Here is an 18,110-nt window from a genome sequence, read left to right as displayed (position 1 = left end):
TTCACAAGCTGTATTCCCAGCAGGTTACTATTCCACACTGTTTGTGGTACCGAAACCGGACGGTTCGGTGAGACCCATTTTAAATTTGAAATCCTTGAACACATACATAAAAAAATTCAAGTACAAGATGGAATCGCTCAGGGCGGTTATTGCAAGCCTGGACGAGGGGGATTACATGGTATACCTGGACATCAAGGATGCTTACCTGCATGTCCCCATTTACCATCCTCACCAGGAGTACCTCAGATTTGTGGTACAGGATTGCCATTACCAATTCCAGACACTGCCGTTTGGACTGTCCACGGCACCGAGGGTGTTTACCAAGGTAATGGCAGAAATGATGATACTCCTTCGAAAAAAGGGAGTTTTAATTATCCCGTACTTGGACGATCTCCTTATAAAGGCGAGGTCCAAGGAGCAGTTGTTGGTCGGAGTAGCACTATCTCGGCAGGTGCTACAACAGCACGGATGGATTCTAAACATTCCAAAGTCACAGCTGGTTCCTTCCACACGCCTACTGTTCCTGGGGATGGTTCTGGACACAGAACAGAAAAAAGTGTTTCTCCCGCAGGAGAAAGCCAAGGAGCTGTCATCTCTAGTCAGAGACCTCCTGAAACCAAAACAGGTATCGGTGCATCACTGCACCCGAGTCCTCGGAAAAATGGTAGCTTCATACGAAGCAATTCCATTCGGCAGGTTCCATGCAAGAACCTTTCAGTGGGACCTCTTGGACAAGTGGTCGGGATCGCATCTTCAGATGCATCGGCTGATAACCCTGTCTCCAAGGACCAGGGTGTCTCTGCTGTGGTGGCTGCAGAGTGCTCATCTTCTAGAGGGCCGCAGATTCGGCATACAGGACTGGGTCCTGGTGACCACGGATGCCAGCCTTCGAGGCTGGGGGGCAGTCACACAGGGAAGAAATTTCCAAGGACTTTGGTCAAGTCAGGAGTCGTCCCTACACATAAATATTCTGGAACTGAGGGCCATTTACAATGCCCTAAGTCAGGCAAGGCCCCTGCTTCAAAAGCAGCCGACAATCAGACAACATCACGGCAGTCGCCCATGTAAACCGACAGGGCGGCACAAGAAGCAGGATGGCGATGGCAGAAGCCACAAGGATTCTCCGATGGGCGGAAAATCACGTCAGCAGTGTTCATTCCGGGAGTGGACAACTGGGAAGCAGACTTCCTCAGCAGACACGACCTACACCTGGGAGAGTGGGGACTTCATCCAGAAGTCTTCCAACTGTTGGTAAACCGTTGGGAAAGGCCACAGGTGGACATGATGGCGTCCCGCCTCAACAAAAAGCTAAAGAGATATTGCGCCAGGTCAAGGGACCCTCAGGCGATAGCTGTGGACGCTCTAGTGACACCGTGGGTGTACCAGTCGGTTTATGTGTTCCCTCCTCTGCCTCTCATACCAAAGGTACTGAGAATTATAAGAAGGCGAGGAGTAAGAACGATACTCGTGGTTCCGGATTGGCCAAGAAGAGCTTGGTACCCAGAACTTCAAGAAATTATATCAGAGGACCCATGGCCTCTACCGCTCAGACAGGATCTGCTACAGCAGGGGCCCTGTCTGTTCCAAGACTTACCGCGGCTGCGTTTGACGGCATGGCGGTCGAATTCCGGATCCTAAAGGAAAAGGGTATTCCGGAGGAAGTCATTCCTACGCTGATAAAAGCTAGAAAAGAAGTAACCGCAAACCATTATCACCGTATTTGGCGAAAATATGTTGCGTGGTGTGAGGCCAGGAAGGCCCCTACTGAGGAATTTGAGCTGGGTCGTTTTCTGCACTTCCTACAGTCGGGAGTGACTATGGGCCTAAAATTGGGTTCCATTAAGGTCCATATTTCGGCTCTGTCGATTTTCTTCCAGAAAGAACTGGCTTCACTGCCTGAAGTTCAGACATTTGTAAAGGGTGTGCTACATATTCAGCCCCCTTTTGTGCCTCCTGTGGCACCTTGGGATCTCAACGTGGTGTTGAGTTTCCTGAAATCACATTGGTTTGAACCACTTAAAACTGTGGATCTGAAATATCTCACGAGGAAAGTGGTCATGTTATTGGCCTTGGCTTCGGCCAGGCGTGTGTCAGAATTGGCGGCTTTGTCAATATGATTTTCCATATGGATAGGGCAGAATTGAGGACTCGTCCCCAGTTTCTCCCTAAGGTGGTATCAGCTTTTCACTTGAACCAACCTATTGTAGTGCCTGCGGCTACTAGGGACTTGGAAGATTCCAAGTTACTGGACGTAGTCAGGGCCTTGAAAATTTATGTTTCCAGGACGGCTGGAGCCAGGAAAACTGACTCTCTTTTTATCCTGTATGCACCCAACAAACTAGGTGCTCCTGCTTCTAAGCAGACTATTGCTCGCTGGATTTGTAGCACAATTCAGCTGGCGCATTCTGCGGCTGGATTGCCGCATCCTAAATCAGTAAAAGCCCATTCCACAAGGAAAGTGGGCTCATCTTGGGCGGCTGCCCGAGGGGTCTCGGCTTTACAACTTTGCCGAGCTGCAACTTGGTCAGGGGCAAACACGTTTGCTAAATTCTACAAATTTGATACCCTGGCTGAGGAGGACCTTGAGTTCTCTCATTCGGTGCTGCAGAGTCATCCGCGCTCTCCCGCCCGTTTGGGAGCTTTGGTATAATCCCCATGGTCCTTACGGAGTTCCCAGCATCCACTAGGACGTCAGAGAAAATAAGATTTTACTCACCGGTAAATCTATTTCTCGTAGTCCGTAGTGGATGCTGGGCGCCCATCCCAAGTGCGGATTGTCTGCAATACTTGTATATAATTATTGCCTAACTAAAGGGTTATTGTTGAGCCATCTGTTGAGAGGCTCAGTTATATTTCATACGGTTAACTGGGTATAGTATCACGAGTTATACGGTGTGGCTGGTATGAGTCTTACCCGGGATTCAAAATCCTTCCTTATTGTGTCAGCTCTTCCGGGCACAGTATCCTAACTGAGGTCTGGAGGAGGGGCACAGAGGGAGGAGCCAGTGCACACCAGATAGTACCTAATCTTTCTTTTAGAGTGCCCAGTCTCCTGCGGAGCCCGTCTATTCCCCATGGTCCTTACGGAGTTCCCAGCATCCACTACGGACTACGAGAAATAGATTTACCGGTGAGTAAAATCTTATTTTTGTTCATTTTGGTGTGGCCAAAATGAACACCAAACGAGATGGAAGGTCCTGTTCCATGGCAGAAAATCATTGGCATGCTTCTGAGCAAGTAGTTCTTTCACTGATGTCCTTTATCTGGTCAGATCTTGTTTTTAGGGTCTAAACATTAGTTTTGTTTTTAAAGCGTGTTTGTCCTCATTGGGGACAAAAATGACTTTAAGGTGTAGTCCTTTTTAAAATTACCACCTGTATATAACGTACTGTAGCAACTTTTTTTTATTTTATTTTTTTATTCTTTTGAGGTCAAATTTATATAAATTTCTTCATTCATATTCTTAAAGGCATGTGTAAGGGTGAACAATGGGATAAATCCAGTGAATGCAAATTAATATATAAAAGTATGCTATACAATAAAATAGGATGAATTCGCCATGCTCCTCTTAAAGAATAGGAAAAGAAATGTAAACATCTTTTTAAATAATTATTGAAAACTTTCTCATTGCTTCCAATCCAGTTGCTAAGTGGTGTAAGATCCCCATAGATTAAATAAATATCTAATGCAGTTTAAATAGGTGAAGTTTAGTTTATGGCTCTAGGTCGCAGAGTCTCAAACGCGATACTCAAGACACCTCAGCGGTCCAGGTTTTTATCCATGCTTGGCCACATATGACTTAATTAGCACCTCAGTCTGTTTAATTCAACCATCTATGCTGAGCCATGGATAAAACTAAAACCTGGACCGTTGGGGTGCTTTAAGGACCGCGTTTGAGAACCTCTGCTCTAGGTTACCTCTGCCTGGGTCCACTTAAACACCATTTCGACAGCCATTAATCGGACATTTGAAACGGGATGGTCCACATAATGATCAACCAGCTCTCTACAGTTTATGGAGGTGAAAGACTAGAAAGGTTTCTTCTAAAGTACTGTAGGTGAGGGCACCTGCTAAGAGAGTTTCAGTATGCTGTGTAAACTTTAGTTTTGGTTCCTATACACAAATATAACATTCCATTACTCACAAACACTTCTTTGTTTTAATATATGTATATATTCTTTTGCAGTTGCTGTTCTCCCAGAGTTGTGGCCAGGTGCAATTAACAATTGAGCTGCTGGATACTGAGGAAGAAAACTCAGATGACCCAGCGGAGACCGAGGTAAGCCCGACTCGTGCCTGAGGGGCTCTCGGTTGCCGCCAACCCAGGCAGGACCCTGACCTCCAGGACCTACTGGGGAAAGGGTCACGGGGGAATTTGTGAGGCCTAGAAATCCCGCCTTCTGAGATCAAATCACAGCCCACCCCGGTCGCACAAAACCTGCAGTGTGTATACTGTCTGATTTTTATATATTTGTACATAATGTTACCCATCTGTGGTTTGTTACAGAATCCAGAAAAGACTTAACCTCCAAAAATTTCCAAAATTTTGGAACAGAATCAAAGATTGTAATATAATAAACTTGTTTTAACGATCCAGGGTGACTCGGTGATTTGTTCTTTTATTTTTTGTTTTTGTTCTCTCTGACCCTTTCCTCTTTTATTTCTTTTCTCTTGTTTTATTTTTCCCTCTCTCCCCCCCCCCCCCCCCTTCATCCCTTCATATTCGCTTCCCTGCTGAATTAACAACTATATGGTGCATTGAATCCTCTCTCTCTTCCCCCCCCCCCTGAATTCTTTCACTATGGCAAATGTAGATATATAAGTTATGTACCAGTGGAAATACCTTTAAAGCCCTTGTCTGAGTATTTCTGTGAAGATTGCTGCATTTCTCTTAGCCATGTGTAATCACAAAATGTCCTTCCACACCCTGGAAAGCGGTGGGCAACAAAAAGAAACGCTGTAGAACATGGCCAGCAGCATCAGAAATGTGTGTTCTCTGATTGTGTCTTTTGTGTCTTGTATATGGTTTCTGGGGAGTCTATTTACTAAAGTGCGGACTTATAGGAGTGTAGATGTTACCCGTAGCAGCCAGATTCCAGCTATTATCTTGTAGAAGGTGCTAGATAAATAAGTAGAATCTGATTGGTTGCTCTGGGCAACATTTCCTTCTATAAATCCGCACTTTAGTAAATATACCCCTTAGTGCTGATTGTTGGCAGGCCAGCTTTTTGGAAAGAATGCACAGCCAGTTGGACATCCATGTTGTAGGTGTTGTGTCCACACACCCACCCCATCCCCATTTTGGGTGTGGTTTTATTTATTTTTTAAACTACTTGTCTTAAACCCATGAGTAATTGTGTTTTAAACATAATCCAACCACTAAATTTTGCATGCAAATATGACATTGAGAAGTAGTACTTAAAACCGATAATAGCTATAGAAGTGTATACAAATGGGAGCCTTCCACATATGGAAGGATATGGGACATTGGGGCAGATGTATTAACCTGGAGGAGGCATAAGGAAGTGATAAACCAGTGAGATGTGCAAGGTGATAAAGGCACCAGCCAATCAGATCCTAACTGTTAATTTACATATTAGAACTGATTGGCTGGTGCCTTTATCACCTTGCACATATCACTGGTTTATCACTTCCTTATGCCTCCTCCAGGTTAATACATCTGCCCCATTGTCTTTTAAATAGCTTTCAGGTCTAACTTTTCAGGACTTTTTCTTTACCTTTGATTGAGGACCGTTTAGAGCAGTGTAATATGTAAAATGTCAAACCCAAAGTCAACCCTAATGGGGATCGCTACTAAATAGAAAAGGGGCAAAGGCACGTAAAAGTAGGCTATGACTAATTCGGTTTTTAGCACCACAAGACCATCATTGTGGGCCAAATCTCTGATGCAGATTCATGTTAAATACATGAATCATTTTATAGATTGCAGGATGTATGAGATCCCTTTTATTTGTCAGTCACTGGTTTACGCAAAAGGACGATGACCCTTCTGTTGGGTAGTTACAACAAATACTCCAGTATATGGTACAGTAGTATGATGCAACATTGCTGTAATGTCTGGGAGGCAATGATGAAGCAAACCCTTTTTCTCTAATGTCCTAGTGGATGCTGGGGACTCCGTAAGGACCATGGGGAATAGACGGGCTCCGCAGGAGACTGGGCACTCTAAGAAAGATTTAGTACTACTGGTGTGCACTGGCTCCTCCCTCTATGCCCCTCCTCCAGACCTCCGTTAGAATCTGTGCCCGGACAGAGCTGGGTGCATTTTAGTGAGCTCTCCTGAGCTTGCTAATAAGAAAGTATTTTAGTTAGGTTTTTTATTTTCAGAGAGCTTCTGCTGGCAACAGACTCTCTGCTACGTGGGACTGAGGGGAGAGAAGCAAACCTACTAACTGCGGCTAGGTTGCGCTTCTCAGGCTACTGGACACCATTAGCTCCAGAGGGATCGAACACAGGAACCTAACCTTGGTCGTCCGTTCCCGGAGCCGCGCCGCCGTCCCCCTCGCAGAGCCAGAAGACAGAAGCCGGCGGGTTGAAGCAAGAAGACGTCAAAATCGGCGGCAGAAGACTCCTGTCTTCATATGAGGTAGCGCACAGCACTGCAGCTGTGCGCCATTGCGCCCACACTAACCCACACACTCCGGTCACTGTAGGGTGCAGGGGGGGGCGCCCTGGGCAGCAATTGATTACCTCCTGGCAAAAAGCAGCATATATACAGCTGGGCACTGTAATATGCATGAGGCCCTGCCATTAATTTTACACAAAATCGCGGGACAGAAGCCCGCCGCTGAGGGGGCGGGGCCTTCTTCCTCAGCACTCACCAGCGCCATTTTCTCTCCACAGCTCCGCTGAGAGGAAGCTCCCCAGGGTCTCCCCTGCAGAAGCACGATAGAGAGGGTGAAAAAGAGAGGGGGGGGCACATAAATTTGGCGTAAAAACAATATATACAGCAGCTACTGGGTTAACACTAAGTTACTGTGTGATTCCTGGGTCATATAGCGCTGGGGTGTGTGCTGGCATACTCTCTCTCTGTCTCTCCAAAGGGCCTTGTGGGGGAACTGTCTTCAAATAGAGCATCCCCTGTGTGTGTGGTGTGTCGGTACGTGTGTGTCGACATGTCTGAGGTAAAAGGCTCCCCTAAGGAGGAGATAGAGCAAATATGTGTGTGAGAGGGTGTCTCCGTCGACAACGCCGACACCTGTTTGGATATGTGTAAGTGCTAAGGTGAATTTATTGCACAAAAGATTAGAGAACAGGCAGGAAATCTACCCATGTCTGTCCCTATGGCACAGAGACCTTCAGAGTCTCACAATGCTCACTATTCAAAATAATAAACACTGATATCGACACGGAGTTTGACTCCAGTGTCGACTACGATAATGCAAAGTTACAGCCAAAATGGCAGAAAAGTATTCAATATATGATTATTGTAATAAAGATGATTTGCATATCACTGATGACTCATGTCCCTGACACAAGGGTACACATGTTTAAGGGGAAGAAAGCTGAGGTAAATTTCCCTCCTCTCATGAGGAAAAAGAGCGGGAATCTCCAGACAAGAGACTGCAGCTTCCCACAAAGAATTCTCAGGCAGTATCCTTTCCCCACTAGGGCCAGGATGTGATGGGAATCTTCCCCTAGGGTGTCACGTTTGCCCAGAAGGTAGCCCTAGCTATTCTCAGGGATCCTGCAGATAGCGTGCACATTCTGGTACACTACTCAGACCGGCGATTGTGTCTGCATGGGTTTATAGCGCTGGGCCGGCGTGGACAGGTACCTTATCAGCAGAAATTGAGACCCTAGTATGTATGTATGTATGTATATATATATATATATATATATATATGTGTGTATATAGAGAGATATGTATGTATATATATATTAAAGATGCTGTCTTAAGAGATATATATAATCAAACATGCCCAAAGAGACATGAGTATACTGGGTCCTAGAGTCAAAGCTATGTCGATTTCTGATTGACGTGTCCTGTAGAATGTGCAATGGACAGATGATGCCAACTTAAGTGGCATATGGAAGGCTGAGGATTGTGTGGAGAAGGGTTCTCGGACCTGGTCTACACGGCTATAGCTGGTAATTCGGATATTTTGCCTTATATTCCTGCACAGCCTAGGAAAGCACGTCATTATCAAATGCAGCTTTTCGAACAAAGAAACAAGAAAGGCCGAGATGCGTCCTTTCTTGCCAGAGGCGGGGCCAGAGAAAAGAAGCTGCACAACACAGCTAGTTCCCAGGAACAGAAGTCCTCCCCGGCCTCTCTGAAAATCCACCGCATGTTGCTGTGGGGGCACGCTTTCGTAAGTTCTGCATCAAGTGGGTTCACTCCCTGTTAGATCCCTGGGCAATAGATATTGTGTCTCAGGGATACAAGCTGGACTTGAGAAGATGCCTCCTCACTGACGGCCCTGCCGGCTTCCCCCCACGAGAGGGAAACAGGGTTAACTGCAATTCACAAATTGTATCTTCAACAGCTGGTGGTCAAGGTTTCCCTCCTTCGACAAGGAGGGGGTTATTATTCGACCATGTGGTAGTCCCGAAACCAGACGGTTCGGTAAGACCCATATTGAATTAAAATCCCTGAACATATACCTGAAAAGGATCAAGTTCAAGATGGAATCGCTAAGAGCGGTCGTTACAAGCCTGAAAGGGGGAGATTTTATTGTGACTCGGGACTTAAAGGAGGCATACCTTCATGTCCCCATTTATCCACCTCATCAGGCGTACCTCAGAAATGCGGTACGGGATTGTCATTACCAATTTCAGACGTTGCCGTTTGGTCTCTCCACGGCCCCGAGAATATTCACCAAGGTAATGGCGGAAATGATGGTGCTCCTGCGGAAGCAAGGCGTCACTATTATCACGTACTTGGACGATCTCCTCATAAAAGCGAGATTAAGAGAGCAGTGGCTGAACAGCGTATCACTTTCTCTGGAAGTGTAACGGCAACACGGCTGGATTCTATATATTCCAAAGTCGCAGTTGGTTCCTACAGCTCATCTGCCTCTCCTAGGCATGATCCTTGACACAGACCAGAAAAGGGTTTATCTCCCGATAGAGAGAGCTCAGGAGCTCGTGACACTGGTCAGGAATCTATTAAAACCAAAACAGGTGTCCGTGCATCACTGCACTCGAGTCCTGGGAAGGATGGTGGCATCATACGAGGCCATTCCTTTCGGCAGGTTCCATGAGAGGACCTTCTAATGGGACTTACTGGACAAAGTGGTCCGGATCACATCTTTAGATGCATCGGTTAATCACCCTATCCCCCGGGGCCAGGGTGTCTCTCCAGTAGTGGCTGCAGAGTACTCGCCTTCTCGAGGGCCGCAGGTTTGGCATTCAGGACTGGGTCCTGGTGACCACGGATGCAAGCCTCCGAGGGTGGAGGGCAGTCACTCAGGGAAGAAGTTTTCAAGGGCTGTGGTCAAGTCAGGAGACTTGCCTTCACATCAATATCCTGGAACTAAGGGCCATATACAACGCCCTAAGTCAAGCGGAGACCCTGCTTCGCAACCAATCGGTGCTGATCCAATCAGACAACATCACCGCAGTGGCTCATGTAAACCGCCAAGGCGGCACAAGGAGCAGGGTGGCGATGGCGGAAGCCACCAGAATTCTTCGATGGGCGGAGAATCACGTACGAGCACGGTCAGCAGTGTTCATTCCGGGAGTGGACAACTGGGAAGCAGACTTCCTCAGCAGACACGACCTCCACCCGGGAGAGGGGGGACTTCATCAAGAAGTCTTCGCGCAGATTGTAGGTCGGTGGGAACTGCCACGGGTGGACATGATGGCATCCCGCCTCAACAAAAAGCTACAGAGGTATTGCGCCAGGTCAAGAGACTCTCAGGCGATAGCTGTAGACGCACTGGTGACACCGTGGATGTTCCAGTCGGTCTATGTGTTTCCTCCTCTTCCTCTCTTACCCAAGGTGCTGAGAATCATAAGGAAAAGAGGAGTGAGAACAATACTCATTGTTCCGGATTGACCAAGAAGGACTTGGTATCCAGAGCTGCAAGAAATGCTCACAGAGGACCCATGCCCTCTGCCTCTAGGGCAGGATCTGTTGCAGCAGGGACCTTGTATGTTGCAAGACTTACCGCAGCTGCGTTTGACGGCATGGCGGTAGGACGCCGGATCCTAGTAGAAATAAGGGATTCCGGATGAGGTTATTCCTACGCTGATAAAGGCTAGGAAGGACCTGGCGGCTAAACATGATCACCGTATACGGCGAAAATATGTTGCTGGGTGTGAGGCCAGGAATGCCTCTACAGAGGAATTCCAGCTGGGCCGTTTCCTTCACTTCCTACAGTCGGGAGTGACTTTGGGCCTAGAATTGGGGTCCATTAAGGTCCAGATTTCGGCCCTATCCATTTTCTTTCATAAAAAACTAGGTTCTCTACCTGAAGTTCAGACGTTTGTAAAGGGAGTGCTGCATATTCAGCCCCCTTTTGTGCCACCAGTGGCACCTTGGGATCTTAACGTGGTTGTTGAGTTTCCTGAAATCTCACTGGTTTGAGCCGCTTAAGACCGTGGAGTTAAAATATCTCACGTGGAAAGTGGTCATGCTATTGGCCTTAGCTTCGGCTAGGCGTGTGTCAGAATTGGCGGCTTTGTCATGTAAAAGCCTCTATCTGGTTTTCCATATGGACAGGGCAGAATTACGGACTCGTCCGCAATTTCTGCCACAGGTGGTGTCATCTTTTTATTTGAACCAACCTATTGTGGTGCCTGCGGCTACTCGTGCCTTGGGGGATTCCAAGTTACTAGATGTAGTCAGGGCTTTGAAGATTTATGTAGCCAGAACAGCTGGAGTCAGGAAAACTGACTCGCTGTTTATCCTGTATGCATCCAACAAGCTGGGTGCTCCTGCTTCAAAGCAAACTATTGCTCGCTGGATCTGTAACACGATTCAGCAGGCTCATTCTGCGGCTGGCTTGCCGCCTCCAAAATCCGTAAAAGCCCATTCCACAAGGAAGGTGGGCTCTTCTTGGGCGGCTGCCCGAGGGGTCTCGGCATTACAGCTTTGCCGAGCAGCTACTTGGTCGGGTTCAAACACTTTTGCAGAGTTCTACAAGTTTGATACCCTGGCTGAGGAGGACCTTGTGTTGCTCATTCGGTGCTGCAGAGTCATCCGCACTCTCCCGCCCGTTTGGGAGCTTTGGTATAATCCCCATGGTCCTTACGGAGTCCCCAGCATCCACTAGGACGTTAGAGAAAATAAGATTTTACTCACCGGTAAATCTATTTCTCGTAGTCCGTAGTGGATGCTGGGCGCCCGTCCCAAGTGCGGACTTCTTCTGCAATACTTGTATATAGTTATTGCTTAAATAAGGGTTATGTTATGGTTGCATCAGGTTTGTCTGATGCTCTGTTGTTGTTCATACTGTTGACTGGGTAAGTTTATCACAAGTTATACGGTGATTGGTGTGGCTGGTATGAGTCTTACCCTGGATTCCAAAATCCTTTCCTTGTAATGTCAGCTCTTCCAGGCACAGTTTCCTTAACTGAGGTCTGGAGGAGGGGCATAGAGGGAGGAGCCAGTGCACACCAGTATTACTAAATCTTTCTTAGAGTGCCCAGTCTCCTGCGGAGCCCGTCTATTCCCCATGGTCCTTACGGAGTCCCCAGCATCCACTACGGACTACGAGAAATAGATTTACCGGTGAGTAAAATCTTATTTTTACCTGTTGGCATCCTTATTTTATTGTTATGATCAACAGCGATCAACTCCACAATAAGTAAAGCCTAAGCCACATAGTATATTTGGGGTAGACATCCACTTGTCAAAATAGGAGTGCTGTCATGTGAGAATAGTCTGTCACAAACCCATACTTAGCATTTAAGTCAGAATGTAAGGTAAATGCAATAGTGCTTGCTGCCTCCCTCCTCATGACCTCCTACATATGGATAGCTGATGGATCATTTCACCAGCAGCAGATTGTGCTGAGACGGCAGGAGAAGACTCCACAATGCCCTTATTCTGATCTGTTATCCTCTTATCTGTTGACTGATGCCTGTAAGCTGCCATGACGAGTTAATGAGATATTGGGCCGTTCAGCCCTCCCCTAGTTTTCTAAATCTAAAACGCAACTATGAAAAGAGTCTTGCAGCACAGACTTGTGATTACATATTGTGTTCAAAAGAACTATTACTGTGACTAACACTGTGCAACTAAGTCAGTAGAAAAGCAAAATCCAAACCATTTTCAGTAATGTTCCAGTGTCCTAGTTTACAAAATCAAACAGAGCGTATTGTATAGGTGACTTAGCTGTCTCCCAATTGGTAAACTTTATACAGCTGTTCTCCAAAAAAGAGTTGGGCTACAGTATATATTGGTGGCCTAAGAATATCTCTCTCATGTAAACAAACATTTGACTGTTAGTTTAGTTTCTGGACTTACTGACAATCTAATGCCTTGTCTATACAAATTTTAGACCAATTCTAGAAAGCCTGGTGCTTAATGTAACCCAAAGTTGACCTGTGATCAATATTCGCTAAACCTATGTGCTACCACAGTCTGTTCTGTACAGCAATAATTGGGGAATACCCATTATTCCTCTTCTAAATTAAGATCTTAAATTGTAGCTTGATGATGTGTCCCTTAGGGGGTTCTAGGAACTGAAAACATTTAGCAACCTGCTTTACTGTTGCCAGTATGCCATCCTAGTATATTGCCAATATTCACATATGACTTAAAGTTGCGTCATTAGTTCTTAAAAATAATTCTTAAGCACTGCAACTATTGCATATAACTTAAGTAGTGTTCCATAATGGATTAATATCTAAAATCTACAGAATTTTGTGCAAATGTTTACGAATGTGTTTTTGTCAGTGTTTAAATGGCTTGGGGTTTCGAAAGCCAATAATAACCCAATTGGTCTTTCTCTGCTTCCAAGCTTCTCGATTAGTTTTTATTAATTTTAACAATTACACATATTAGATGGGCATAACACTGTCAATTGGAATGTATACAGTACATTGTGATTTGTATCGTTTTGCTTATGGTAAATGTTACTGGACCCCAGATTAAGGTGATTATTATTGGTAAAAGTGAACTTGCTATTGTTTGTGATGGGTAGCAGAGTGGAGAGGCTGATTTCAGCATTGTGTAGAGCTGTACAGCACAATAGTTTAATGTGAAGATGCTTGTATTTTTCATGTATGTCTCAAAAGCTGAAAACCTGATTGCCAGGTTAAGGTGCAATGATGGGAAATACACAATGAGACTGTTATAATTGGGTTGTGTTACCAGACATTGACACCAAATGCTGGAGGGAAACAAGTAGTCCTTAACAGCTTTAACATGGAGGATACAGGCTTGGCATCTACACCTTCCTTCTTCTTTTTAAATGGTAATGCCATGTAACGTTTATTTTATTTGGCGACAAGCACCAAATCACATATTAACTGTGTGTGTGTTTATTAAACACACAAACTCTCATATTAACATCCAGGTGTATATATGTATGTGAGTATCTCTACTTAGAGCCTCGTATTGATTAGACCACAGTTTCTCAAACTCGGTCCTCAGGACCCCACACAGTGCATGTTTCGCAGGTCTCCTCACAGAATCTCAAGTGAAATAATTAGCTCCACCTGTGGACCTTTTAAAATGTGTCAGTTAGTAATTAATACACCTGTGCACTTGCTGGGTTACCTGCAAAACATGCACTGTGTGGGGTCCTGAGGACCGAGTTTGAGAACCCCTGGATTAGACATTTGTACAACCGCTGTTTCAGAGGATGCTCTAGATCAGGCATTCCCAACCACGATCCTCAAGGCACATCAGCAGTGCAGGTTTTAGTGACATCCAGGCTTCAGCACAGGTGACTTAATTAGTAGCTTAGTTATTTTGATTTAACCATCTGTGCTGCGGCCTGGATATCACTAAAACCTGCACTGTTTGTGTGCCTTGAGGACCGTGGTTGGGAATGCCTGCTCTAGATCATAGGTGCTTAACATGCTTCCCAACAGCTATTGTGCAATTATATATTTTCGTATGCCCTTCCACAGTTTTGCTATTAGGGAATGCTAAAACAGTGGCAGGGCATGCTGAGATGTATAATTCCACTAAAGCTGGAGGGCTACTTGTTGAGCACCCCTGCCCTAGATATTTGTTTTATTTCTAAATATATTTTGTTACTAATTCATGTTACTTAATTGCGCAGCTTATCGACGAACCAGATGTATTGGGAAGGATGTCATGCCCTGTTAGATCTGAAATATTGTAATAGAAGTCATGTGACGGATATACTACCTGACATGTTATGTTATGTTCTGCTATAGAGCATGTGGTCTTTAATATGGAAATTGTTGTTGATCACAATGGAGGACACATTGACAGTTGTCACTTTCCAAGTGACTTGTATTGCCACCTGGTGACAAAACTTATAACAGATATATATTTTCTCTAACGTCCTAGTGGATGCTGGGGACTCCGTCAGGACCATGGGGAATAGCGGCTCCGCAGGAGACAGGGCACAAAAGCAAGCTTTTAGGATCACATGGTGTGTACTGGCTCCTCCCCCTATGACCCTCCTCCAAGCCTCAGTTAGGTTTTTGTGCCCGGCCGAGAAGGGTGCAATCTAGGTGGCTCTCTTAAAGAGTTACTTAGAAAAAGTTTTTAGGTTCTTTATTTTCAGTGAGTCCTGCTGGCAACAGGCTCACTGCATCGAGGGACTTAGGGGAGAGATTTTCAACTCACCTGCGTGCAGGATGGATTGGATTCTTAGGCTACTGGACATAGCTCCAGAGGGAGTCGGAACACAGGGCTCGCCCTGGGGTTAGTCCCGGAGCCGCGCCGCCGACCCCCCTTGCAGACGCTGAAGATGAAGAGGTCCGGAACCAGGCGGCAGAAGACTCTCAGTCTTCATCAGGTAGCGCACAGCACTGCAGCTGTGCGCCATTGTTGTCAGCACACTTCACACAGCGGTCACGGAGGGTGCAGGGCGCTGGGGGAGGGCGCCCTGGGCAGCAATGTATAATACCTGTATGGCGAAAAATACATCACATATAGCCCTTGAGGCTATATGGATGTATTTAACCCCTGCCAGATATCTAAAACTCCGGAGAAGAAGCCCGCCGAAAAGGGGGCGGGGCCTATTCTCCTCAGCACACAGCGCCATTTTCCCTCACAGAAAGGCTGGTGGGAAGGCTCCCATGCTCTCCCCTGCACTGCACTACAGAAACAGGGTTAAAACAGAGAGGGGGGGCACTGATTTGGCGATATGTATATATATTAAAATGCTATAAGGGAGGAACACTTATATAAAGGTTGTCCCTGGATAATTATAGCGTTTTGGTGTGTGCTGGCAAACTCTCCCTCTGTCTCCCCAAAGGGCTAGTGGGTCCTGTCCTCTATCAGAGCATTCCCTATGTGTGTGCTGTATGTCGGTACGTGTGTGTCGACATGTATGAGGAAAATATTGGTGAGGAGGCGGAGCAAATTGCCTCTTAATGGTGATGTCACTCTCTAGGGAGTCGACACCGGAATGGATGGCTTATTTATGGAAATTACGTGACAATGTCAACACGCTGCAAGCCGGTTGACGACATGAGAGGGCCGGCGAACAAATTAGTATCTGTCCAGGCGTCTCAAACACCGTCAGGGGCTGTAAAATGCCCATTTACCTCAGTCGGTCGACACAGACCCAGACACGGACACTGATTTCAGTGTCGACGGCGAAGAAACAAACGTATTTTCTTTTAGGGCCACACGTTAAGGGCAATGAAGGAGGTGTTACATATTTCTGATACTCCAAGTACCACAAAAAAGGGTATTATATGTGAGGTGAAAAAACTACCTGTAGTTTTTCCTGAATCAGATAAATTAAATGAAGTGTGTGATGATGCGTGGGTTTTCCCCGATAGAAAACTATTGGCGGTATACCTTTTCCCGCCAGAAGTTAAGGCGCGGTGGGAAACACCCCTCAGGGTGGATAAGGCGCTCACACGCTTATCAGAACAAGTGGCGGTACCATCTACGGATAGGGCCGTACTTAAGGAGCCAGCTGATAGGAGGCTGAAAAATATCCTAAAAAGTATACACACACATGCTGGTGTTATACTGCGACCAGCGATCGCCTCAGCCTGGATGTGCAGAGCTGAGGTGGCTTGGTCGGATTCCCTGACTAAAAATATTGATACCTTTGACAGGGACAGTATTTTATTGACTATAGAGCAGGCCTGGCCAACCTGTGGCTCTCCAGCTGTTGTAAAACTACAAGTCCCATCATGCTTTGCCACAGTTTTGCTATTAAGGAATGCTAAAACCGTGGCAGGGCATGCTGGGATGTGTAGTTTCACAACATCTGGAGAGCCACAGGTTGGCCAGGCCTGCTATAGAGCATTTAAAGGATGCCTTTCTATATATGCGAGATGCGCAGAGGGATATTTGCACTCTGGCATCAAGAGTAAATGCGATGTCCATATCTGCAAGAAGATGTTTATGGACACGACAGTGGTCAGGTGATGCAGATTCCAAACGGCACAAAGATGTATTGCCGTATAAAGGGGAGGAGTTATTTGGGGTCGGTCCATGGGACCTGGTGGCCAGGGCAACTGCTGGAAAATCCACCGTTTTTTACCCTAAGTCACATCTCTGCAGAAAAAGACACCGTCTTTTCAGCCTCAGTCCTTTCGTCCCTATAAGAGTCATATCTGCCCAGGGATAGAGGAAAGGGAAGAAGACTGCAGCAGGCAGCCCATTCCCAGGAACAGAAGCCCTCCACCGCTTCTACCAAGTTCTCAGCATGACGCTGGGACCGTACAGGACCCCTGGATCCTACAAGTAGTATCCAAGGGGTACAGATTGGAATGTCGAGAGGTTTCCCCCCCTTGCAGGTTCCTGTAGTCTGCTGTACCAATGTCTCCCTCCGACAGGGAGGCAGTATTGAAAACAATTCACAAGCTGTATTCCCAGCAGGTGATAATAAAATTACCCCTCCGACAACAAGGAAAGGGGTATTACTCCACACTATATGGTGGTACTGAAGGCTAGGTGAGACCTATTCTAAATCTGAAAAATTTGAACACTTACAAGGGTTCAAATCCAGATGGAGTCACTCAGAGCAGTGATAGCAAAGAACAAGGGGACTATATGGTGTCCCGGGACATCAGGGATGCTTACCTCCATGTCCCAAAATTTGCCTTTTCTCACCAAGGGTACCTCAGGTTCGTGGTACAGAACTGTCACTATCAGTTTCAAGACGATGCCGTTGGATTGTCCAAGGCACCCCGGGTCCTTACCAAGGTAATGACCGAAAGGAGGATTCGTCTTCAAAGAAAATGGACGACCTCCTGATAAGAACAAGGTCCAGAGAACAGTTGGAGGTCGGAGTAGCACTATCTCAAGTAGTTCTACGACAGCACGGGTGGATTCTAAATATTCCAAAACCGCAGTTGTTCCGACGACACGTCTGCTGGTCCTAGGGATGATTCTGGACACAGTCCAGGAAAAGGTGTTTCTCCCAGAGGAGAAAGCCAGGGAGTTATCCGAGCTAATCGGGATCCTCCTAAAACCAGGAAAAGTGTCAGTGCATCATTGCACAAGAGTCCTGGTAAAAATGGTGGCTTATTACGAAGCGCTTCCATTCGGCAGATTTCACGCAAGAACTCTTCAGTGGGATCTGCTGGACAAATGGTCCGGATCGCATCTTCAGATGCATCAGCGGATAACCCTATATCCAAGGACAAGGGTGTCTCTCCTGTGGTGATTACAGAGTGCTCATCTTCTAGAGGGCCGCAGATTCGGCATTCAGGATTGGATGCTCGTGACCACGGAGGCCAGCCTGAGAGGCTGGGGAGCAGTCACACAAGGAGTGTGATCAAGTCTGGAGAATTCTCTCCACATAAATATACTGGAGCTAAGAGCAAATTTATAATGCTCTAAGCTTAGCAAGACCTCTGCTTCAAGGTCAGCCGGTATTGATCCAGTGGGATAACATCACGGCAGTCGCCCACGTAAACAGAAAGGGCGGCACAAGAAGCAGGAGGGCAGTGGCAAAACTGCAAGGATTTTTCGCTAGGCGGAAAATCATGTGATAGCACTGTCAGCAGTGTTCATTCCGGGA

At 46.4% G+C, this 18,110-nt stretch overlaps 1 protein-coding gene across 5 annotated transcripts in view; it reads left to right on the top strand.

Annotated features, from left to right (window-relative positions):
- SIN3A (SIN3 transcription regulator family member A) overlaps positions 1-18,110 on the top strand; it is a 268,533-nt gene that overhangs the window by 189,784 nt on the left and 60,639 nt on the right. For all 5 annotated transcript variants that reach the window (XM_063926402.1, XM_063926403.1, XM_063926401.1 and 2 more), the window contains one exon: positions 4,187-4,279. In XM_063926402.1, coding sequence (XP_063782472.1) covers positions 4,187-4,279 — 93 coding nt within the window. The remainder of the gene's footprint in view (positions 1-4,186; positions 4,280-18,110) is intronic.

This window comes from Pseudophryne corroboree, chromosome 6 (genome assembly GCF_028390025.1).
Source record: "Pseudophryne corroboree isolate aPseCor3 chromosome 6, aPseCor3.hap2, whole genome shotgun sequence".
NCBI classification, from domain to species: Eukaryota; Metazoa; Chordata; class Amphibia; order Anura; family Myobatrachidae; genus Pseudophryne; species Pseudophryne corroboree.
This window is presented reverse-complemented; position numbering and strand designations above follow the sequence as displayed.